This window comes from Phocoena sinus, chromosome 7, assembly GCF_008692025.1.
Source record: "Phocoena sinus isolate mPhoSin1 chromosome 7, mPhoSin1.pri, whole genome shotgun sequence".
Lineage (NCBI taxonomy): Eukaryota > Metazoa > Chordata > Mammalia > Artiodactyla > Phocoenidae > Phocoena > Phocoena sinus.
Window position 1 is genome coordinate 45,055,613 of NC_045769.1, and position 25,666 is coordinate 45,081,278.

Genomic DNA, 25,666 nt, shown 5'->3' on the forward strand with positions numbered 1-25,666 from the left:
CCCAGCAGTCTATGGTGTAACAAGTCCTCCAGGTGATTCTGTTGTACCCTAAAGTTGGAGAAATACTGCCTTAGACCCCGTGGGAAAAGCAAAGGAAATACTACTATGTGTAGTAATGTTTTAGAGGCAAAACACTACTGTGGCCAGCCTGGTCTTCAGGTACCCTCACTCTAACACTGTTTGGCAGGTAAGGAAAATTTTCCAATGGATTCCACTTTCATTCACTACAAATAATCATAGAAATGACAATGATTTAATTATAAAATATAAAATATTTTATAAATAATTATAAATTTCTGTATCATCCATGTACTTGTAGACTGAATCTTAAAGATTGAAGTTAAAATGAATGTGCACATTTTGTGGAAACCAGAATTGTGAATGGCAAATGTAGTACTAGAAAAATAATCAAATTTTGAGTTAGTAATATGAACTATTATATGAGACTCAACCTGTGGAGAAATTAGCCTGCAGAAGTGAGAGAGAGGCAAATTATATTTTAGAATACTCTATTTTCAAATTTATTATTATTATTTTTTTTTTTTTTACCTCTTCTTGCCTTGAGTACAAATGATAGCAGAGCTGTTGGATTGTCCCTAATGTGGTAAATGCTTCTGGAATACCAGCTCTAGAATGAGCCAGGGTAGCTATTAAATTCCCTATAAATTAAACAAGAAAAAAAATGCCTGTGTTATTTAATTGGTATAAACTGATATACTGTGCTTTCATTCACTTGCATATATTAAAGTCTTAAAAAAGGTTTGAGGGACTTCCCTGGCGGTCCAGTGATTAAGACTTAACCTTCCAATGCACGGGGTGCGGGTTAGATCCCTGGTCGGGGAGCTAAGATCCCACCACCGTGCGGCCAAAAAACCAAAACATAAAACGGAAGCAATATTGTAACAAATTCAATAAAGACTTTAAAAATGGTCTACATCAAAAAAATCTTTAAAAAGGTTTAAGTCTCAAGACATCTCTATTAATGAAGACCTGCTGAGAAAAAGCATGTGTGTTAAATGTAGAATAAACTTTCCCCAAAATTATGGTTTGGTTTTCTGTCACAAACAGTAGAAGTTAAATAGGTTGATTTAAGAGTGGGGAATTTTGAAAAATCAGAGGTTTTCTTCCTCTTGGCTTCAGAATATATTTTGTTTTGAGCTTTTATGGTTTGTTTAATGACTATGAACATGTTTGAACTACTGTAAGAAAATTTAATGTCCTTTTTGCAATTCAGATGGCTTTGAGTTCAGAGCTTAATGGTATTTTAAAACCAAGTAATGTATTACTTATTGAAGTTTATGATCATTGAAATTCTTGTTATAAAAAGAAATGTTTTGAGATTGAAGTAATAAAGTGATCTAGTAATTAAAGAAATGTGCAGCTACGAACTTAAGATTGTTTCATTCGAATTCATGTTTTATTCTTAGAACTTCCGTGTGATATTCTTCCACAGTATTGTTGCTGTGTTGGAATAGGTGTAACACAAATTTTAAGATATAAATGTATTTTTACATTTGTGGGTGGATACTTTATTGAGGTATTAACTGAGTTTTTGTTCTCCTTGTATTTTTTTCCAGCCTCCATTATAAGCCAGGAAGCCTTTTGTATTTATTGCCTCAGGATGAGCAGGGCTGGGTTGTATGGCCTAGAGCAAAAATTGTCTAAAGATAACCTTTCTTTCAGGCTTATATTTTCAAAAGCCTGAGTTTATAGAAGGCATTATGCCAGGGGGAAGGGACAGAGGAGTCTTTAAAAATAGGGAGTAAGAAATGGGGAACCAATGGGAAGGGCAGAGAATCTAAGACTAAAACAGAGATAGCAGGAGCTCTGAGTGAAGAATGGCTAAGTGGTGTACATAGGAAAACTGGACACTTGGCAACAGAAATCTCAGTCTCTGCAAAATTTTATGCTTTTGGAACATCTTCTGGAAACCATATCAACTTGGACTTGAGCATGTCATTTATTTTACATTATACCTGAGGCCTGAATATCTGGCTTTGCTTGAGATACCCCAGACATGCATATGGCTCTGGAGATGCATATGACTCCAGTGGTGGAGTGCAGAGAAAGCCCAATAATTTTTGAGATTGTTTCTACCAGCCTGGGAAAATTAGTATTTGAAAGCTAGAATAATATGGCATTTCTTGCACAGAAGAGTTTGTGGAGTAAAATTGAAACCCACTACAATTGTTTTTCAGAGTCATAGAATTACTATGACATTGAATTAAGAATGTTATTTAGATAAAAATATATTTAATAACTTCTTTTAAACATGTATTTTTCCTAGATAGTTTTCATCAAAGTTTTTGTTTGCTTGAATTAACCTTCCATGCCAAGTAAATACACTCCATAAAAATGTAATTTTATGGCAGCAAGTGGAGATTCCTTCACTGTGTTCAGTAATCCATTTCAGTTAAAAAAACAAATACTTTATTTTTTGGTAGCTGTCACTCCATATGGCTGTCGTTTTGATACTGTTTTATGTTGTATTGAGCATGATAGATCAAGAGAACTAATGTATTGATCATCTGGAGAGTTAGGTCTAGATAGACATAGTCACACAATTAGCACTAACTAAAAAAAAAAAAAAAAAAAATTAGCACTAACTATGTCAAGAACTCTGTTGGACCACTTTGCTTTGCTATATTGCATAGCAACATAGAGAACTCTTAAATATTAGACAAATATGCACAATTAGTCAAAAGGAAACCAGACAGAGGTTATCAGTATAAATCTGCCAGTATTATTATAAATCAGTGTACAAATTTTGTTGTTGGTAGCTCATAGTTGATTTCTCATCTTACATTCTGGAAAAAGTAATTAGGGGTTCAAAAAAGTAATTAGGAAATCAGAAAGGTTCTATTTGGGGTGCACAGTAGACTTTCATTGTTCCATGTAGCCTTAACTCTGGAGTTCCGTGTAGACTTATATGAGTTCATTCTTCAAACTGTGTGACAGAATATCAGGCTTATTATTTTATTATTGCTCAGATTACCAAAAAAATTTTTTGTAAACAGTTTTAGGTGGATATGATTAGCTTCTAGTTATTTCTTACCTGTCAAGACAATAGTAGTAGAATGAACTGAATACAGACTATCAACTAAAATAGTAACACCTCTTGCAGTCAAAGTAATGTGGTCCACATCTATAATGACTTTAGCTAATATAATAATCTAAAAACAAAAAAGAGGCATAGAATCATTAAACATTTTCTACTCAGCTTCTGTAATTAACCTTTTATTTCTGAGGGGATACTTCTTGGAAAAGTAAGAGGGGTAATTTGGTATGATTCAATGAGAAACGAGCTGTGTGGGGAGGACCTAGAGTACATATCCCTATCTGATCACTGCAGTGACCATCGTAGGCCATATTATTCTTTCTACGATGTTTGCAACTTCTGCATTGTTGAAGTTTGGGTTCGTAGAAAATACTTCTAAAGGTCATAGGATAGAAAAAGAAGAATAAGACCAAGAAGAATCCAGATACATAAGGTTGTCTACATGGTTGAAGAATTAGGTGATCAGCTAAAGATTTGCAGTTAGAAAACTTGTCTTGGACACTACCATGTTTCTCTACCTATTTCCTTGTAAAATAGGGTTGATGAAAATAATACTATATTTCTATCCATCTGATAGGGTTGTTATAAGCATCAGATGAGATATAAAGACAAAAGTGCCTTGTGACTTGTAAAATTCTATATAAATGAAGAAATCCTCATAGATAATGGAGTTTTTATGAAGTGAGGAAGGGACTGGTGTCAAAAATACTGTGAATTTTACAAAAGCAGTAAATGTTTTTCCAGATCCAAAGTTTTTTCTAATTTTTCAGTTTTCACTAGAAAGACATATTGATTTGAAGTTTTAACCTTCAATTTTATACCTGAAAAGCTGCCATTGCCTTCTCAGTTTCAAATGTTGATTCAAGAAAAGGTTCAAAAGTTGATATGGTCATTATTCCACTTTCCAATATTAAGTATTGTTGAAAGCGACTATTGAAGGCAAAAAGGGTTAACGCATAGCCTGCTCTTAAACGAATATCCTAGAAATAGGAGAAACATGCATTATCTTTAACTTACTTCATTTGTCATGTTACTCCAGGGTAATAGGTTTTGAATTCTTACATATTAAGATACATTTCATTTGTATCTCTGGGAGTAAAATATGACATTATTGGGGAAAACAGATAATAGAGTTACCCCAGAATGTTACTGAACAGATAAAACAGAGAATTAGGTTGTGGTATCAGGGAGAAGAAAAGAGAAAAATTTTAATTTTTAAATGGAATGTTAGATTACTGATTATGCAAATGAATACCTAAATGGTAATTAGGAAATTCCACAATTTCATTAACCTTCAACTTTTGTTTCAACATATTTTTCCTTCAATATTTTGAAATAGAGCTGATAAATCAAAACTTCTCTTGTATAGCATGATATATATTGAATTTTATGCATTGTGAGATATCTGTCATTTCTTAAAATAAGTACAAATTTTACAAAAATTCTACTGTACTATATTCTAAGGGAGAATAAAAAAAATGATTTCCTTTTAAAAATCACATTTTAACATTCTGGGAGTGGGGAAACAGAGCAAAAGGCAATCTCCCTTTGGCAGTCCACTTGCCAAAGATTAACAAGTATGGTCCATCTTCTAGAAAGACCCAAAAGATACAATCTTATCACTAAATCTTATTTATAATATTTTATTTGAACATGGTAGTACAGAGAGAGAGAACCATTAATCTTAGTGTGAGAGAATAATTAATCTTAGTGAGTTTTCTTCTGCTGCTCTTAATCATATAAAAATGCTATAGGTACATATGGAAATATTTACAGATAAAATTATATGATGCCTGAGATTTGCTTCAAAAGTAATATAGGAGAAATGAGGGAATATATAAATAAGATTGGCCATGAGTTGATAACTGCTGAAGCTAGGTCATGGGAATATTTGAGTTCACTATGCTACTTTGTCATTCTTTTTCTGATTGAAATTTTCAATAATAAAAATTATGTACTGGTGCAGCTCCCGAGAGCTCACAGCGCAGGAGCAGAGCAAGCACCGCCGAGGCCCTGGGTCCCAGGCAGCAGCAGTGGTGGCCGGGATGGCAGGGCAGGAGCCAGTGGCCTGAACACCCTCTGCAGCCGCTCTCCTGGGTCTTCATGGGCCTCGGCTGCCCCAGCGTCCAACATTTCCACCCTTTCCCTCCCCTCCCCCAAAACTCCAGCAACAAAGAAAAGTAGTCCGAGAAGGAGCGGCGACGCGTGTCGTCGCCCCCTCCTCGCCCAGGAAGGCCAGGACTTACTGAAAAATTAGAAAGGAGAGAGCGCAGACAGCAGAAGCAAGAAGAACTACAATCCTGCAGCCTGTGGAACAAAAAACACATTCACAGAAAGAGAGACAAGATGAAAAGGGAAAGGGCTATGTACCAGATGAAGGAACAAGATAAACCCCCAGAAAAACAACTGAATGAGTGGAGATAGGCAACCTTCCAGAAAAAGAATTCAGAATAATGATAGTGAAGATGATCCAAGACCTTGAAAAAAAAAAATGGAGGCAAAGATCGAGAAGATTCAAGAAATGTTTAACAAAGATCTAGAAGAATTAAAGAACAAACAAACAGAGATGAACAATAAAATAACTGAAACGAAAACTACACTAGAAGGAATCAATACCAGAATAACTGAGGCAGAAGAAAGGATAAGTGACCTGGAAGACAGAATCGTGGAATTCACTGCCGCGGAACAGAATAAAGAAAAAAGAATGAAAAGAAATAAAGACAGCCTAAGAGACCTCTGAGACAACATTAAATGCAACAACATTCGCATTATAGGGGTCCCAGAAGGAAAAGAGAGAGAAAGGACCAGAGAAAATATTTGAAGAGATTATAGTCGAAAACTTCTCTAACACGGGAAAGGAAATAGCCACCGAGGTCCAGGAAGCGCAGCAATTCCTGTACAGGATAAACCCAAGGAGAAACACGCCAAGACACACAGTAATCAAACTGGCAAAAATTATTGAAAGCAGCAAGGGAAAAACGACAAATGTCATACAAGGGAATTCCCATAAGGTTAACAGCTGATTTCTCAGCAGAAACTCTACAAGCCAGAAGGGAGTGGCATGATATACTTAAAGTGATGAAAGGTTAGAGCCTACAACCAAGATTACTCTACCTGGCAACTATCTCATTCAGATTCGATGGAGAAATCAAAAGTTTTACAGACAAGCAAAAGCTAAGAAAATTCAGCACCACCAAACCAGCTCTACAACAAATGCTTAAGGAACTTCTCTAAGTGGGAAACGCAAGAGAAGAAAAAGACTTACAAAAACAAACCCAAAACAATTAAGAAAATGGTCATAAGAACATACATATCAATAATTACCTTAAACACGAATGGATTAAATGCTCCAATCAAAAGACACAGGCTTGCTGAATGGATACAAAAACAAGACCCATATATATGCTGTCTACAAGAGACCCACTTCAGACCTAGGGACACATACAAACTGAAAGTGAGGGGATGGAAAAAGATATTCCATGCAAGGGGAAATCAAAAGAAAGCTGAAGTAGCAATATTCCTATCAGATAAAATAGACTTTAAAATAAAGAATGTTACAAGAGACAAGGAAGGACACTACAAAATGATCAAGGGATCAATCCAAGAAGAAGATATAACAATTGTAAATGTATATGCACCCAACATAGGAGCACCTCAATACATAAGGCAACTGCTATAAAAGAGGAAACAGCTATAAAACAGCTATAAAAGAGGAAATCGACAGTAACACAGTAATAGTGGGAGACTTTAACACCTTACCTACAGCAACGGACAGATCATCCAAAATGAAAATAATTAAGGAAACAGAAGCTTTACATGACACAATAGACCAGAGAGATTTAATAGATATTTATAGGACATTCCATGCAAAAACAGCTGATTACACTTTCTTCTCAAGTGTGCTCGGAACATTCTCCAGGATGGATCACATCTTGGGTCACAAATCCAGCCTCAGTAAATTTAAGAAAACTGAAATCATATCAGGCATCTTCTCTGACCACAACGCTATGGGATTACAAATGAAATGAATTACAGGGAAAAAAACGTAAAAAACATATGGAGGCTAAACGATACATTACTAAATAACCAAGAGGTCACTGAAGAAATCAAAGAGGAAATCAAAAAATACCTAGAGACAAATGACAATGAAAACACGACAATCCAAAACCTATGGTATGCAGCAAAAGCAGTTTTAAGAGGGAAGTTTATAGCTATACAAGCCTACCTCAAGAAACAAGAAAAATCTCAAATAAACAATCTAACCTTACACCTAAAGGAACTAGAGAAAGAAGAACAAACAAAACCCAAAGTTAGCAGAAGGAAAGAAATCATAAAGATCAGAGCAGAAGTAAATGAAATAAAAACAAAGAAAGCAATAGCAAAGATCAATAAAACTAAAAGGTGGTTCTTTGAGAAGATAAACAAAATTGATAAACCATTAGTGAGACTCATCAAGAAAAAGAGGAAGAGTACTTGAATCAATAAAATTAGAAATGAAAAAGGAGAAGTTACAACAGACACCGCAGAAATACAAAGCATCCTAAGAGACTACTACAAGCAACTCTATGCCAATAAAATGGACAACCTGGAAGAAATGGACAAATTCTTAGAAAGGTATAACCTTCCAAGACTGAACCAGGAAGAAATAGAAAATATGAACAGACCAATCACAAGTAATGAAATTGAAACTGTGATTAAAAATCTTCCAACAGGGCTTCCCTGGTGGCGCAGTGGATCCCACATGCCGTGGAGCGGCTGGGCCCGTGAGCCATGGCTGCTGAGCCTGTGCGTCCGGAGCCTGTACTCCGCAACGGGAGGGGCCACAACAGTGAGAGGCCCGCGTACCGCCCAAAAAAAAAAAAAAAATCTTCCAACAAACCAAATTCCAGGACCAGATGGCTTCACAGGTGGATTCTATCAAACATTTAGAGACGAGCTAACACCCGTCCTTCTCAAACTCTTCCAAAAAATTTGAGAGGAAGGAACACTTCCAAACTCATTCTGTGAGGCCACCATCACCCTCATACCAAAACCAGACAGAGATACTACAAAAAACAGAAAATTACAGACCAATATCACTGATGAATATAGATGCAAAAATCCTCAACAAAATACTAGCAAACAGAATCCAACAACACATTAAAAGGGTCATACACCATGCTCAAGTGGGATTTATCCCAGGGATGCAAGGATTCTTCAATATACACAAATCAATCAATGTGATACACCATGTTAACAAATTGAAGAAGAAAAACCATATGATCATCTCAATAGATGCAGAAAAAGCTTTTGACAAAATTCAATACCCACTTATGATAAAAATTCTCCAGAAAGTGGGCATAGAGGGAACCTACCTCAACATAATAAAGGCCATATACGACAAACCCACAGCAAACATCATTCTCAGTGGTGAAAACCTGAAAGCATTTCCTCTAAGATCAGGAACAAGACAAGGATGTCCACTCTCACCACTATTATTCAACATAGTTTTGGAAGTCCTAGCCATGGCAATCAGAGAAGAAAAAGAAATACAAATTGGAAAAGAAGAAGTAAAACTGTCACTGTTTTCAGGTGACATGATACTATACATAGAGAATCCTAAAAATGCCACCAGAAAACTACTAGAGCTAATCAATGAATTTGGTAAAGTTGCAGGATACAAAATTAATGCACAGAAATCTCTTGCATTCCTATACACTAATGATGAAAAATCTGAAAGAGAAATTAAGGAAACACTCCCATTTACCATTGCAACAAAAAGAATAAAATACCTAGGAATAAACCTACCTAGGGAGACAAAAGAGCTGTATGCAGAAAACTCTTAACTGATGAAAGAAATTAAAGATGATACCAACAGATGGAGAGATATTCCATGTTCTTGGACTGGAAGAATCAATATTGTGAAAATGACTATACTACCCAAAGCAATCTACAGATTCAATGCAATCCCTATCAAATTACCAATGGCATTTTTTACCATTGGTAGAACTAGAACAAAAAATTTTAACATTTGTATGGAGACACAAAAGACCCCGAATAGCCAAAGCAGTCTTGAGGGAAAAAAACGTAACAGGAGGAATCAGACTCCCTGACTTCATACTATACTACAGAGCTACAGTAATTAAGACAATATGGTACTGGAACAAAAACAGAAACATAGATCAGTGGAACAAGATAGAAAGCCCAGAAATAAACCTACGCACCTATGGTCAACTAATCTATGATAAAGGAGGCAAGAATATAAAATGGAGAAAAGATAGTCTCTTCAATAAATGGTGCTGGGGAAACTGGACAGCTACATGTAAAAGAATGAAATTAGAACACTCCCTAACACCATACACAAAAATAAACTCAAAACGGATTAGAGACCTAAATGTAAGACCAGACACTATAAAACTCTTAGAGGAAAACTTAGGAAGAACACTCTTTGACATAAATCACAGCAAGATCTTTTTTGATTCACCTCCTAGAGTAATGGAAATAGAAAAATAAACAAATGGAACCTAATGAAACTTCGAAGCTTTTGCACAGCAAAGGAAACCATAAACAAGAGGAAAAGAGAACCCTCAGAATGGGAGAAAATATTTGCAAATGAATCAATGGACAAAGGATTAATCTCCAAAATATATAAATAGCTCATGCAGCTCAATATTAAAGAAACAAACAACCCAATTCAAAAATGGGCAGAAGACCTAAATAGACATTTCTCCAAAGAAGACATACAGATGGCCAAGAAGCACATGAAAAGCTGTTCAACACCACTAATTATTAGAGAAATGCAAATCAAAACTACAATGAGGTATCACCTCACACCAGTTAGAACGGGCATCATCAGAAAATCTACACACAAGAAATGCTGGAGAGGGTGTGGAGAAAAGGGAACCCTCTTGCACTGTTGGTGGAAAGGTAAATTGATACAGCCACTATGGAGAACAGTATGGAGGTTCCTTAAGAAACTAAAAATAGAATTACCATATGACCCAGCAACCCCACTACTGGGCATATACCCAGAGAAAACCATAATTCAAAAAGACACATGCACCCCAATGTGCATTGCAGCACTATTTACAATAGCCAGGACATGGAAGCAAGCTAAACACCCATTGTCAGATGAATGGATAAAGATGTGGTATATATATACAATGGAATATTACTCAGCCATAAAAAGGAACGAAATTGGGTCATTTGTTGAGACGTGGATGGATCTAGAGGCTGTCATACAGAGTGAAGTAAGTCAGAAAGAGAAAAACAAATATCGTATATTAACGCATATATGTGGAACCTAGAAAAATGGTACCAATGAACTGGTTTGCAGGGCAGAAGTTGAGATACAGATGTAGAGAACAAACGTATGGATACCAAGGGGGGAAAGCTGCGGGGAGGTGTGGATGGTGGTGTGCTGAATTGGGCAATTGGGATTGACATGTATACACTGATGTGTATAAAATTGATGACTAATAATAACCTGCTGTATAAAAAAATAAAATAAAATTCAAAAGTTAAAAAAAAGTATGTACTTACAAAATAGTCACCTGGTCACAGGCAAGAAGAAAAGTATTAGGTACAAAGGATTAGTGTCCAGAGAGTGAAGCAGGTGGTAACAATGTTGGAGGAAAAGTAGAATGATTGAGAGTGGAATGGGCAGTAGAAGGAAAGGGAGAAGATGGGTGTCCCTGAGGAATAGGGTAATGAGAGTAAAGTGTGGAAGGAACAGAGTGGAGAAGGAAGAAATGTGGTTTAGAAAGTCAGTCAGACATGAATCTCTCATCCTGTTTTTGCCCATATTACAGCAGCACTTCTCCATCTTTTTGTGTACTACACTAGAGTAAAATTCTGTATTAAAAAAATTAATGCGATGACTTCATTTCTCCCCCTTACAATCCTTATTCCTTCCTCAAAATCTCCCAGAACTGAGAGAGACATAGTTGGGAATTTTCTCCCCTTATTGCTAAATGCACTGTAGATAACAAAAGTTTGGGAGTTTCACTATTTCTCTAGGGCTAGTGTGGCCCATGGACCAGTGTTAGTCCACAAAATCATTGACAAAAGGATTATAGAAACTGAGAATAGACATTTAAAAGAAACAGCTCTTCCTTACAGTTAAATACCAATTAATAAATTAATAAAGAAGGGAAATTTTTTTATAATCGCCATTAGGCAGATGCCAGAGTAATTATTATTGCATCAGTGGATCCTAAAATTGGTGAGCAAAAGTACGATGCAAAACAGAATATTTCCATAGTCTCAAAGCGTCTCACCTCAAGGTACTTGTTAATTACAAAGGGAAGAACAATAACTTTACAGTGGAGAAATATGCCAGACACCACTTTAATCAGGCACCCAAAGTTAACATTGCCAGTTATAAGGTATATCAACGTGTACCCCCTGAAATGATGCACAGGGAAAGTGAGTGAAGACTATGGTATTCTTGCCAAAATGCATAACCTCAGTTTAACTGTGAGAAACATCAGATAAATTGAGGGACATTCTATGAAATAACTGGCCTGGACTCATCAAAAATATCACAATCACGAAAGACAGAAAATCATGAAAGACAAAGGACTGAGTGTCACAGATTAAAGGAGACTAAAGAGACATGATAATTAGATGCAATGTGGGATCCTGAATTGAATTCTGGAATAGGAAAAGGACATTGGTGAGAAACGGGCAAAATTTAAAATGAAGTCTGCAGATTAGCTAATACTATTGTATCGAAGTTAATTTCCTGGTTGACATCCAGGAAAGCTATATGAAGGATAGCCAGAACACTCTGTACTATTTTTGCAAATTTATGGAAAGTCTAAAATTACTTCAAAATTTAAAATTTGGTTGCTTTAGGGACTTTCCTGGTGGTGCAGTGGTTAGGAGTCCACCTGCCAATGCAGGGAACACGGGTTCAAGCCCTGGTCCGGGAAGATCCCACATTCCACGGAGCAACTAAGCCCATGCGCCACAACTGCTGAGCCTGTGCTCTAGAGCCCACATGCCACAACTTCTGAGGCCCACATGCCCAGAGCCTGTGCTCTGCAACAAAGAGAAACCACCGTAATGAGAGGCCCCTCCAAAGAGTGTCCCCCGTTCACCGCAACTAGAGAAAGCCCGCGCACAGCAACGAAGAACCAACGCAGCCATAAATAACTAAATACATACATACATACATACATATATACATACATTTGGTTGCTTTAAAATTATTTCCCCATAACAGATTGCTGAATAAAAGGCTATTCCTTTATTACAAATAGTTTGAGAACCACCACTCTAGAATACTGGGTAAGAAGTGGATGACTGAGTTTTGAAATGTCATGAAATTAGGTTAAAGTTTGATGCATCCAAAAACATTTGTTTTTTGGCTCTTCACCAAGTATTAAAATTGCTACATTTAAGAATGGGAGAAAATATTTGCAGGTGAAGCAACTGACAAAGGATTAATCTGCAAAATATACAAGCAGCTCATGCAGCTCAATATCAAAAAAACAAACAACCCAGTCCAAAACTGGGCAGAAGACCTAAATAGACATTTCTCCAAAGACATACAGATTGCCAACAAACACATGAAAGGATGCTCAACATCACTAATCATTAGAGAAAAGCAAATCAAAACTACAATGAGGTATCACCTCACACAGGTCAGAATGGCCATCATCAAAAAATCTAGAAACAATAAATGCTGGAGAGGGTGTGGAGAAAAGGGAACCCTCTTGCACTGTTGGTGGCAATGTAAACTGATACAGCCACTATGGAGAACAGTATGGAGGTTCCTTAAAAAACTAAAAATAGAACTACCATATGACCCAGCAATCCTACTACTGGGCATATACCCTGAGAAAACCATAATTCAAAAAGAGTCATGTACCAAAATGTTCATTGCAGCTCTATTTACAATAGCCAGGACATGGAAGCAACCTAAGTGTCCATCGACAGATGAATGGATAAAGAAGATATGGCACATATATACAATGGAATATTACTCAGCCATAAAAAGAAATAAAATTGAGTTATTTGTAATGAGGTGGATGGACCTAGCGTCTGTCATACAGAGCAAAGTATGTCAGAAAGAGAAAAACATACCATAAGCTACCACATATATATGGAATCTAAAAAAAAAAAAAAAGTGGTTCTGATGAACGTAGGGGCAGGAGAGGAATAAAGACACAGTCATAGAGAATGGACTTGAGGACACGGGGAGGGGGAAGGGTACGCTGGGACAAAGTGAGAGAGTAGCATCGACACATATATACTACCAAATGTAAAATAGATAGCTAATGGGAAGCAGCTGCATAGCACAGGGACATCAGCTCGGTGCTTTGCGACCACCTAGAGGGGTGGGATAGGGAGGGAGGGAGGGAGACACAAGAGGGAGGGGATATGGGGATATATGTACATATAGCTGATTCACTTTGTTATACAACAGAAACTAACACAACATTGTAAATCAATTATACTCCAATAAAGATATTTAAAAAAATGAGACTGCACATTAAAAAAAATTGTTATATTTCAAGACGAAATATGACAACTATGAAAAATATGGAACAATATTATTCCATCATTACAAACTAACAACCCACCAAAGAGATTTACATTTCTTAAATAATACATTTGAATATTGCCATGAAAAAAACTTGATGAAATTTTGAGGATGTAGTCTAAAAATCATTTTCTTCTAAATGAGCTCTAATATTTTGTATAGTTATTACCTTATCTTGTGAGTGAAGAAGATAAAGGACATCAGCATAATTAAATCCTTCATTTTCTTGTAATTCATTCTGTAACTGATCATTCCTCAGGACAATGCATGCCAAGGAAAATGCCACTTCAACCTAAAAATGTGATTTTCAAAAATTATTTTTCACTCATGGTTTATCAAATGACATATTTCATTATACAAATATTTATATAGGATATACCAATTCCAAGATACCATAAAATCCATTAACTCCATCTCTCTGACTAGTATTTAGAGAGTGGCATTTACAACTTCTGGAGAAATGTCCCTTATAATTTTTAACAGCTGAGAAAATATGCTGTGTGCTGCACAATCACAAAGCTTCACTTGAGGGCACAGCCCGAGGCAACAAGGGCCTGCAGGACACGCGGAGAAGTTTCTCTTAGGTGCATAGTTGCATTCCTTCTACATCTAAATAAAGGTTTTTTTAATTTCCTAGCATGAATTACAAAGCTGTTCTGAACTGCTTGTTAGCTACTGACCATTGAATTAATTGAAGCAAAACACTGGCAGGTAGACCTGAGGAAGTTTTCCTCTTCTAGTTCTGGAGTCATTTAAGGAGGTTGCTAATGAACATTGTTTATTATTGGGCTCAGTAGACAAATTTTTAAAGTGCTACACCATGCATTTCTATGAAAAGTGTGAATTTGAAAAGCATGATTATTATTGCAAAATTACTATAGAATCTTACTTGAGGAAAAGTATTAAAATGTATTTATGTTTTGTTTTAACAAGTTTAAGAACTCAGTGAAAATGTATACTGAAATACAGATAGATGCAGTTGAAGTAAACTGGCCATGAAAATGCACATTTTAAAATAAAAATGTATTTTTATGTGGCATTTTCCTTCATCTTGTGAAATTTATCTGTACTTTAAAAGTCGTTGCAGTTTTTACGTATAATTCAAGCCAAAAAATTGCTAGCATATGCCTCTTTTTTTTGTTTCCCTAATCAACTCCTGTAATGAAATAATCTCTTTCACAGCAAGAAAAGCCAGATAACTTATGACATCTTTTCTGATAATAAACACATTCCTTAAAAGAAACAATGCTATGTTTACTTATATATTTTACTCCTATATTATTTTTATTTTCTCATTTCCAGCAAAACACATACCAAATTTTGAAGAGAAAATATATTTCTTGTCCTTATAATTTCTGTCTGGCCAAGTATAGACGTTCTGAATTTCTAAAACCTTGGTAAAGGATTTGAATAGATGTGAATGTCGTTTTATTAAAGGCATTTTACTAGAAGTAAATGGAAGAGTGAATGACTCCTCAACAACTCATAGTAATACCTAGCAGTGTCCACCCTTGAGATAACTATTGCTGCCAGACAGCACAGACTGCTTTGTAGACGGCAGGGCTGTATTGATGGTGTGGCACTGACAGGATTCACTTATATTTGAGAAATTTTGCTACATAAATCACACATCCTCATTATCCCCACCCAGTTTTAGCAACCATTGTCTGAGGAAGTAGGGAAGAAATTCTATGGATAATCAAATATCTGAGGAATAAAACTTCTTTGATGAGTAGGACATGAGACTTTCTTATTATATTTGAAAAAAACATATTTTAATAAAATGTAGTGGTATCTTTGCTACTATCTTTGTAGCAACTTTTTTGTTTAAACTTCTAAGATTTTGTTTAAAAGGTTAAATATTTTTATTATACTTGTGAGCTTGCCTAAAGATACAAATTATTCTTTAAAAGTCATTTATGTTAATTTTTACTATATCACACAAAAAAATCTTATATATACCTTAATGTTAGGAGAAGGGTGATTTCTCAGTAGTTGGATAAGTACTGGAAAGGCATTTTCTTCTACAAGAAACTGTTGACTAATGGGATTGCTTGTATGGGCGACACCTGTAAGAATCCACAACTCCATGAGATAATATTTTTTCCATCTTGAAAATGGTGAAGTCAAACATAGCTCAACATATTTGGTTGATAATGTGTCCTAGCGTAATATGGTTGGTAAATAACAAAAAGAAATGCTATATTGACACTATTTTACCTTAATTAATTTTTTAAAAGGCAAAGTGGATAAACATGGAAAATTTACTGTTAGAAGTGTAGATGGTTTTCTAATAGTCACAGAACAAAGAAATTAGAAGTGCTGGACTATCAGGGAATAATAATATAATAGCTATCATTTATTAAAAAATTATTATGTACAAGGTATTTTAGCTTATAGTTGCTACTGTTTTCCATAAAAAGTTTTGTTTGTTTGTTTGTTTTGCAGTACGCAGGCCTCACTGCTGTGGCCTCTCCCGTTGCGGAGCACAGGCCCTAGACACACAGGCTCAGCAGCCATGGCTCATGGGCCCAGCCGCTCCGCGGCATGTGGGATCCTCCCAGACCAGGGCACGAACCCGTGTCCCCTGCATCGGCAGGCAGACTCTCAACCACTGCGCCACCAGAGAAGCCCATAAAAAGTTTTTTTAATAAAAATAACTCGAGTAATCACCTGGTTAAATTTATGGATTCCTTCAATATACATACTAAAAAGATAATCTTACTTTTCCTTTTAAACATACTACTTTAAATTGCAGGTCTAATCTCAATGAAGAAACTCAGATCATCTCTTTCTAGTGGACATGCACAAACAATTTAAATTTTGTTCTTTTGCCAATAAATGTCACAACACATATGCAGTGGGTTTACATACTTAAATATAAATACAAGATTGGGCTCCTTTATGAACAATGAAGAGAAACCACCTACTTATTATGACCTGGGGAAGTTTGAAGGGACTAAGGGAAATATTATAGAAGGAGCAAAGAATACTTTGGTTTCCTTGTCCCCTATTTCCCCCACACTGGCCACCAGGGGATGTACACAAACACTAATTACATGAATATTCTTCATTCAACCAACAGGTATTGAATGCCTGGTACACCAGGCACTGAGGTAGGAGGTAGGGCTAAAAGAAGGACTTAGAATCTCTACCCTCAAGGAGTTTATATTTTACAGGGTGAGCAACTATTTAAATATATGATTTCAATACCATGCAATAAGTGCTTTGACAGAGATTAGAAAACTATACTTGAAGCACAGAAGAGGTATTGCTCACTTCAGAGTAGGTGGAAAAGGAGTAGGTAGGGAGATTTCAAGGGGTGAAGATGCTGGAGGTTGGTTTCAAAAAAATTACTATTTTTAATAATGATGATTATAATGATGATGGTGGTGTTATAAGACGAACACCCTCAAATCTCTGACTGAATCTTCACATGTTAATAATGGAATGGAACTCAAAAATTAAGTTGGGAAAAGAATCACTACAAGCAGTAGGCTGAACAATTCTCAGAGCTCACACTTGTCGAGGGATGGTTTGTGTTCCTACTGGCCGGAGTGTAGATACCTCATAATACACGGGACTATACAAAGAGATTGAGTCCTCTGAAAGGAATCATCCCAAAAGCACAGAGTTAAGTTAGTTCCAACGTAAAGGCTGCTCTAGACTTGTCCTAGGAAAGGTTAAAAGCTAGGCGCAAAAGGTTCTGATCCCAAGTAAAATAACTGCATGCCAGAATAAAGCCTAACTCTCTTTAAAGGAAAACAATAAGATCCAGCATATTATCAATTTAAAACTCACAATGCCCAGCATTCAATCAAAATTTCTTATGCATGATTTTAAAATATGAAATACCTAAGGTAAAACTGGCAAAAAATGTGCAAGAGTTGTACATTGGCAACTATAAAACATTGCTGGGAGATATTAAAGAAGGCCCAATTAATGGAGAAATATACTGTGTTTATGGATTACAAAACGTGATATTAATGGGATGCATGTTCTCCCCAACTTTACTTATAGATTCCATGCAATTCCCATCAAAATAACAGAAGGATCTTTTTTAGAAATTGGCAGGTTAATTTTTTTAATTATATGGAAATACAAGGGAACTGAAACAGCCAAAACAGCTTTGAAAAACAGCAAGGTCGAAGGACTTAATGCTATCTGCTTTCAAGATTTACAGTAAGCCTACAGTAATTAAGACAATGAGTATAACATAAAGATGGACAAATAGTTAAATAGAACTGAATAAAAAGTCAAGAAATAGACCCACAAATATCTAGTCAATTGATTTTTGACAAAAGTGCCTAGCTAATTCAATGGAGGAAAAGATAATCTTTTCAATAAATGATGCTGAAGCAGTTGGGCAGCCATATGTGAGAAAATGAATCTCAGCCAACTCAAAATGTATCATACATCAAAATATAGAGGAAAACAGAAAAACTTTATGATCTTGGATTTACAAGAGAGTTCTTAAACTGAATAATTTTTAAATCAATGAACTGGACTTCATAAAAATTTAAAACCACCTCTTCAAAAGACTGTTACAAAAATGGAAAAATACCACAGACTGGAAGAAAATTTATGCAAAACATACATCTAACAACAACAAAAAAAAGAGCTGTATATAGAATTTATAAAGAAGGCTTACAACTCAAGACAACACAATGTATAAAATGGGCAAAATATTTGAACAGATACTTTAGCAAAGAAGATATACAGGGCTTCCGGGAAGATGGCGGAAGAGTAAGACACGGAGATCACCTTCCTCCCCACAGATACACCAGAAATACATCTACACGTGGAACAACTCCTACAGAACACCTACTGAATGCTGGCAGAAGACCTCAGACCTCCCAAAAGGCAAGAAACCCCCCACGTACCTGGGTAGGGCAAAAGAAAAAAGAATAAACAGAGACAAAAGGATAGGGACGGGACTTGCACCAGTGGGAGGGAGCTGTGAAGGAGAAAAAGTTTCCACACACTAGGAAGCCCCTTCGCGGGCGGAGACTGCGGGTGGCAGAGGGGGAAAGCTTTGGAGCCGCGGAGGAGAGCACAGCAACAGGGGTGCAGGGGGCAAAGCAGAGAGATTCCCGCACAGAGAATCAGGGCCGACCGGCAGTCACCAGCCTGAGAGGCTTGTCTGCTCACCCGCTGGGGAGGGCGGTGCTGTGAGCTGAGGCTCGGGCTTCGGTCGGAGCGCAGGGAGAGTACTGGGGTTGGCAGCATGAACACAGCGCCACGGCTAGCCGGGAGGGAGTCCGGGGAAAAGTCTGGACCTGCCGAAGAGGCAAGAGACTTTTCCTTCCCTCTTTGTTTCCTGGTGCGCGAGGAGAGGGGATTAAGAGCGCTGCTTAAAGGAGCTCCAGAGACGGGCGCAAGCCGCGGCTAAAAGCACGGACCCCAGAGACAGGCATGAGACGCTAAGGCTGCTGCTGCCGCCACGAAGAAGCCTGTGTGTGAGCACAGGTCACTATCCACGGAGAGCCTGTGCAGCCCGCCACTGCCAGGGTCCCGGGATCCAGGGACAACTCCCCCGGCAGAACGCACGGCGCGCCTCAGGCTGGTGCAACGTCAGGCCGGCCTCTGCCGCTGCAGGCCCGCCCCGCACTCCGTGCCCCTCCCCACCACCCCCCCGCCCGCTGCCCCGGCCTGAGTGAGCCAGAGCCCCTGAATCAGCTGCTCCTTTAACCCCATCCTGTCTGAGCGAAGAACAGACGCCCTCTGGTGACCTACACACAGAGGCAGGGCCAAATCCAAAACTGAGCCCCTTGGAGCTGTGAGAACAAAGAGAAAGGGAAATCTCTCCTAGCAGCCTCAGAAACAGCGGATTAAAGCTCCACAATCAATTTGATGTACCCTGCATCTGTGGAATACACGAATAGACAATGAATCATCCCAAATTAAGGAGGTGGACTTTGAGAGCAAGATTTATGATTTTTTCCCCTTTTCCTTTTTTTGTGAGTGTGTATGTGTGTGCTTCTGTGTGAGATTTTATCTGTATAGCTTGGCTTCCACCATTTGTCCGAGAGTTCTATCTGTCCGTTTTTTTCTTTCTTAATAATTACTTTTTATTTTAATAACTTTATTTTATTTTACTTTATCTTCGTTCTTTCTTTCCTTTCTTCCCTCCTTTAGACAACAAATCATCACAAATTGACAGGGTGGACTTTCAGAGCAAGATTTATGATATTTTCCCCTTTTCCTCTTTTTGTGAGTGTGTATGTTTATGATTCTATGTGAGATTTTGTCTGTATAGCTTTGCTTCCACAATTTGTCCTAGGGCTCTCCATCCGTCCGTTGTTTTTTTTTTCTTTCTCTTAATAATTATTTTCTTATTTTAATAACTTTACTATATTTTGTCTTACTTTATTTTATTTTACTTTATCTTCTTTCTTTTTTCCTTCCTTCCCTCCTTCCTTCCTTCCTTCCTTCCTCCCTCCCTCCCTCCCTCCTTCCCTCCCTCCTTTGTTTCTTTCTTTATACTTCTACTAATTCTTTCTTTCTACTTTTTCTCCCTTTTATTCTGAGCCGTGTGGGTGAAAGGCTCTTGGTGCTGCAGCCAGTAGTCAGTGCTGTGCCTCTGAGGTGGGAGAGCCAACTTTAGGACACTGGTCCACAAGAGACCTCCCAGCTCCACATAATATCAAATGGCGGGGATCTCCATCTCAACACCAGCACCCAGCTTCACTCAATGACCAGCAAGCTACAGTGGTGAACATCCTATGCCAAACAACTAGCAAGACAGGAACACAACCCCACCCATTAGCAGTGAGGCTCCCTAAAATCATAATAAGTCCACAGACACCTCAAAACACACCACCAGACATGGACCTGCCCACCAGAAACACAAGATCCAGCCTCATCCACCAGAACACAGGCACTAGTCCCCTTCACCAGGAAGCCTACACAACCCACCGAACCAACCTTAGCCACTGCGGACAGCCACCAAAAACAATGGGAACTACGAACCTGCAGCCTGCAAAAAGGAGACCCCAAGCAGAGTAAGATAAGCAAAATGAGAAGACAGAAAAACACACAGCAGATGAAGGAGCAAGATACAAACCCACCAGACCTAACAAATGAAGAGGAAATAGGCAGTCTACCTGAAAAAGAATTCAGAATAATGATAGTAAAGATGATCCAAAATCTTGGAAATAGAGTAGACAAAATGCAAGAAACATTTAACAAGGACCTGGAAGAACTAAAGATGAAACAAACAATGATGAACAACGCAATAAATGAAATGAAAAATACTCTAGATGGGATCAATAGCAGAGTAACTGAGGCAAAAGAATGGATAAGTGACCTGGAAGATAAAATAGTGGAAATAACTACTGCAGAGCAGAATAAAGGAAAAATAATGAAAAGAACTGAGGACAGTCTCAGAGACCTCTGGGACAATATGAAATGCACCAACATTCGAATTACAGGGGTTCCAGAAGAAGAAGAGAAAAAGAAAGGGACTGAGAAAATATTTGAAGAGATTATAGTTGAAAACTTCCCTAACATGGGAAAGGAAATAGTAATCAAGTCCAGGAAGCACAGAGTGTCCCATACCAGATAAATCCAAGGAGAAATATGCCAAGACACATATTAATCAAACTGTCAAAAATTAAATACAAAGAAAACATATTAAAAGCAGCAAGGGAAAAACAACAAATAACACACAAGGGAATCCCCATAAGGTTAATAGCTGATCTTTCAGCAGAAACTCTGCAAGCCAGAAGGGAGTGGCAGGACATATTGAAAGTGATGAAGGAGAAAAACCTGCAACCAAGATTACTCTACCCAGCAAGGATCTCATTCAGATTTGATGGAGAAATTAAAACCTTTACAGACAAGCAAAAGCTGAGAGTTCAGCACCACCAAACCAGTTTTACAACAAATGCTAAAGGAACTTCTCTAGGCAACAAACACAAGAGAAGGAAAAAACCTACAATAACGAACCCAAAACAATTAAGAAAATGGGAATACGAACATACATATCGATAATTACCTTAAATGTAAATGGACTAAATGCTCCCACCAAAAGACACAGATTGGCTGAATGGATACCAAAACAAGACCCATATATTTGCTGTCTACAAGAGACCCACTTCAGACCTAGGGACACATACAGACTGAAAGTAAGGGGATGGAAAAAGATATTTCATGCAAGTGGAAACCAAAAGAAAGCTGGAGTAGCAATTCTCATATCAGACAAAATAGACTTTAAAATAAAGACTATTAGAAGAGACAAAGAAGGACACTACATAATGATCAAGGGATTGATCCAAGAAGAAGATAAAACAATTGTAAATATTTATGCACCCAACATAGGAGCACCTCAATACATAAGGCAAATAGTAACAGCCATAAAAGGGGAAATCGACAGTAACACATTCATAGGGGACTTTAACACCCCATTTTCACCCATGGACAGATCATCCAAAATGAAAATAAATAAGGAAACACAAGCTTTAAATGATACATTAAACAAGATGGACTTAATTGATATTTATAGGACATTCCACCCAAAAACAAAAGAATACACATTTTTCTCTAGTGTTCATGGAACATTCTCCAGGATAGATCATATCTTGGGTCACAAATCAAGCCTTGGTAAATTTAAGAAAATCGAAATTGTATCAAGTATTTTTTCCGAACACAATGCTATGAGACTAGATATCAATTACAGGAAAAGATCTGTAAAAAATACAAACACATGGAGCTAAACAATGCACTACTTAATAACGAAGTGATCACTGAAGAAATCAAAGAGGAAATTTAAAAATACCTAGAAACAAATGACAATGGAGACACGACGACCCAAAATCTATGGGATGCAGCAAAAGCAGTTCTAAGAGGGAAGTTTATAGCAATACAATCCTACCTTAAGAAACAGGAAACATCTCGAATAAACAACCTAACCTTGCACCTAAAGCAATTAGAGAAAGAAGAACAAAAAAACCCCAAAGTTAGCAGAAGGAAAGAAATCATAAAAATCAGATCAGAAATAAATGAAAAAGAAATGAAGGAAATGATAGCAAAGATCAATAAAACTAAAAGCTGGTTCTTTGAGAAGATAAACAAAATTGATAAACCATTAGCCAGACTCATCAAGAAAAAGAGGGAGAGGACTCAAATCAATAAAAATAGAGATGAAAAAGGAGAAGTTACAACAGACACCATAGAAATACAAAGCATCCTAAGAGACTACTACAAGCAACTCCATGCCAATAAAAAGGACCACCTGGAAGAAATGGACAAATTCTTAGAAATGCACAACCTGCCAAGACTGAATCAGGAAGAAATAGAAAATATGAACAGACCAATCACAAGCACTGAAATTGAAACTGTGCTTAAAAATCTTCCAACAAACAAAAGCCCAGGACCAGATGGCTTCACAGGCGAATTCTATCAAACATTTAGAGAAGAGCTAACACCTATCCTTCTCAAACTCTTCCAAAATATAGCAGAGGGAGGAACACTCCCAAACTCAATTCTACAAGGCCACCACCACCCTGACACCAAAACGAGAGAAGGATGTCACAAAGAAAGAAAACTACAGGCCAATATCACTGATGAACATAGATGCAAAAATCCTCAACAGAATACTAGCAAACAGAATCCAACAGCACATTAAACAGATCATACAACATGATCAAGTGGGGTTTGTTCCAGGAATGCAAGGATTCTTCAGTATATGCAAATCAATCAACATGATACACCATATTAACAAACTGACGGAGAAAAACCATATGAATATTGCAATAGATGCAGAGAAAGCTTTTGACAAAATTCAACACCCATTTATGATAAAAACCCTGCAGAAAGTAGGCATAGACAGAACTTTCCTCAACATAGTAAAGACCATATATGACAAACCCACAGTCAACATCATCCTCAATGGTGAAAAACTGAAAGCATTTCCACTAAGATCAGAAACAAGACAAGGTTGCCCACTCTCACCACTCTTATTCAACATAGTTTTGGAAGTTTTAGCCACAGCAATCAGAGAAGAAAAGGAAATGAAAGGAATCCAAATCAGAAAGGAAGAAGTAAAGCTGTCACTGTTTGCAGATGACATGATACTATACATAGAAATCCTAAGGATGCTACCAGAAAACTGCTAGAGCTAATCAATGAATTTGGTAAAGTAGCAGGATACAAAATTAATGCACAGAAATCTCTGGCATCCCTATACACTAATGATGAAAAATCAGAAAGTGAAATCAAGAAAACACTCCCATTTACCATTGCAACAAAAAGAATAAAATATCTAGGAATAAACCTACCTAAGGAGACAAAAGACCTGTATGCAGAAAACTATAAGATACTGATGAAAGAAATTAAAGATGATACAAATAGCTGGAGAGATATATCATGTTCTTGGATTGGAAGAATCAACACTGTGAAAATGACTCTACTACCCAAAGCAATCTACAGATTCAATTCAATCCCTATCAAACTACCACAGGCATTTTTCACAGAACTAGAACAAAAAATTTCACAATTTGTATGGAAACACAAAAGACCCTGAATAGACAAAGCAATCTTGAGAATGAAAAACGGAGCTGCAGGAATCAGGCTCCCTGACTTCAGACTATACTACAAACCTACAGTAATCAAGACAGTATGGTACTGGCACAAAAACAGAAAGATAGATCAATTGAACAGGATACAAAACCCATAGATAAACCCACGCACATATGGTCACCTTATCTTTGATAAAGGAGGCAGGAATGTACAGTGGAGAAAGGACAGCCTCTTCAATAAGTGGTGCTGGCAAAACTGGACAGGTACATGTAAAAGTATGAGATTAGATCACTCCCTAACACCATACACAAAAATAAGCTCAAAATGGATTAAAGACCTAAATGTAAGGCCAGAAACTATCAAACTCTTAGAGGAAAACATAGGAAGAACACTCTATGACATAAATCACAGCAAGATCCTTTTTGACCCACCTCCTAGAGAAATGGAAATAAAAACAAAAATAAACAAATGGGACCTAATGAAACTTCAAAGCTTTTGCACAGCAAAGGAAACCATAAACAAGACCAAAAGACAACCCTCAAAATGGGAGAAAATATTTGCAAATGAAGCAATTGACAAAGGATTAATCTCCAAAATTTATAAGCAGCTCATGCAGCTTAATAACAAAAAAACAAACAACCCAGTCCAAAAATGGGCAGAAGACCTAAATAGACATTTCTCCAAAGAAGATATACAGACTGCCAACAAACACATGAAAGAATGCTCAACATCATTAATCATTAGAGAAATGCAAATCAAAACTACAATGAGATATCATCTCACACCAGTCAGAATGGCCATCATCAAAAAATCTAGAAACAATAAATGCTGGAGAGGGTGTGGAGAAAAGGGGACACTCTTGCACTGCTGGTGGGAATGTGAATTGGTTCAGCCACTGTGGAGAACAGTATGGAGGTTCCTTAAAAAACTACAAATAGAACTACCATATGACCCAGTAATCCCACTATTGGGCATATACCCTGAGAAAACCATAATTCAAAAAGAGTCATGTACCAAAATGTTCATTGCAACTCTATTTACATTAGCCCGGAGATGGAAACAACCTAAGTGTCCATCATCGGATGAATGGATAAAGAAGATGTGGCACATGTATACAATGGAATATTACTCAGCCATAAAAAGAAACGAAATTGAGCTATTTGTAATGAGGTGGAGAGACCTAGAGTCTGTCATACAGAGTGAAGTAAGTCAGAAAGAGAGATACAAATACCGTATGCTAACACATATATATGGAATTTAAGGAAAAAAATGTCATGAAGAACCTAGGGGTAAGACAGGAATAAAGACACAGACCTACTAGAGAATGGACTTGAGGATACGGGGAGGTGGATGGGTAAGCTGTGACAAAGCAAGAGAGAGGCATGGACATATATACACTACCAAACGTAAGGTAGATAGCTAGTGGGAAGCAGCCGCATAGCACAGGGAGATCAGCTCGGTGCTTTGTGATCGCCTGGAGGGGTGGGATAGGGAGGGTGGGAGGGAGGGAGACGCAAGAGGGAAGAGATATGGGAACATATGTATATGTATAACTG

The 25,666-nt window shown here is 37.3% G+C and overlaps 1 protein-coding gene across 1 annotated transcript in view; it reads right to left on the minus strand.

Moving 5' to 3' along the window:
* The window catches only part of ANKAR (ankyrin and armadillo repeat containing), an 88,215-nt gene that overhangs the window by 5,355 nt on the left and 57,194 nt on the right, over window positions 1-25,666 (minus strand). The window contains exons 16-20 of the mRNA XM_032638425.1: window positions 15,552-15,658; window positions 13,759-13,881; window positions 3,880-4,038; window positions 3,056-3,173; window positions 550-659 (exon numbers count right to left, since the gene is read on the minus strand). Of these exons, the coding sequence (XP_032494316.1) occupies window positions 550-659; window positions 3,056-3,173; window positions 3,880-4,038; window positions 13,759-13,881; window positions 15,552-15,658 (617 nt within the window). The remainder of the gene's footprint in view (window positions 1-549; window positions 660-3,055; window positions 3,174-3,879; window positions 4,039-13,758; window positions 13,882-15,551; window positions 15,659-25,666) is intronic.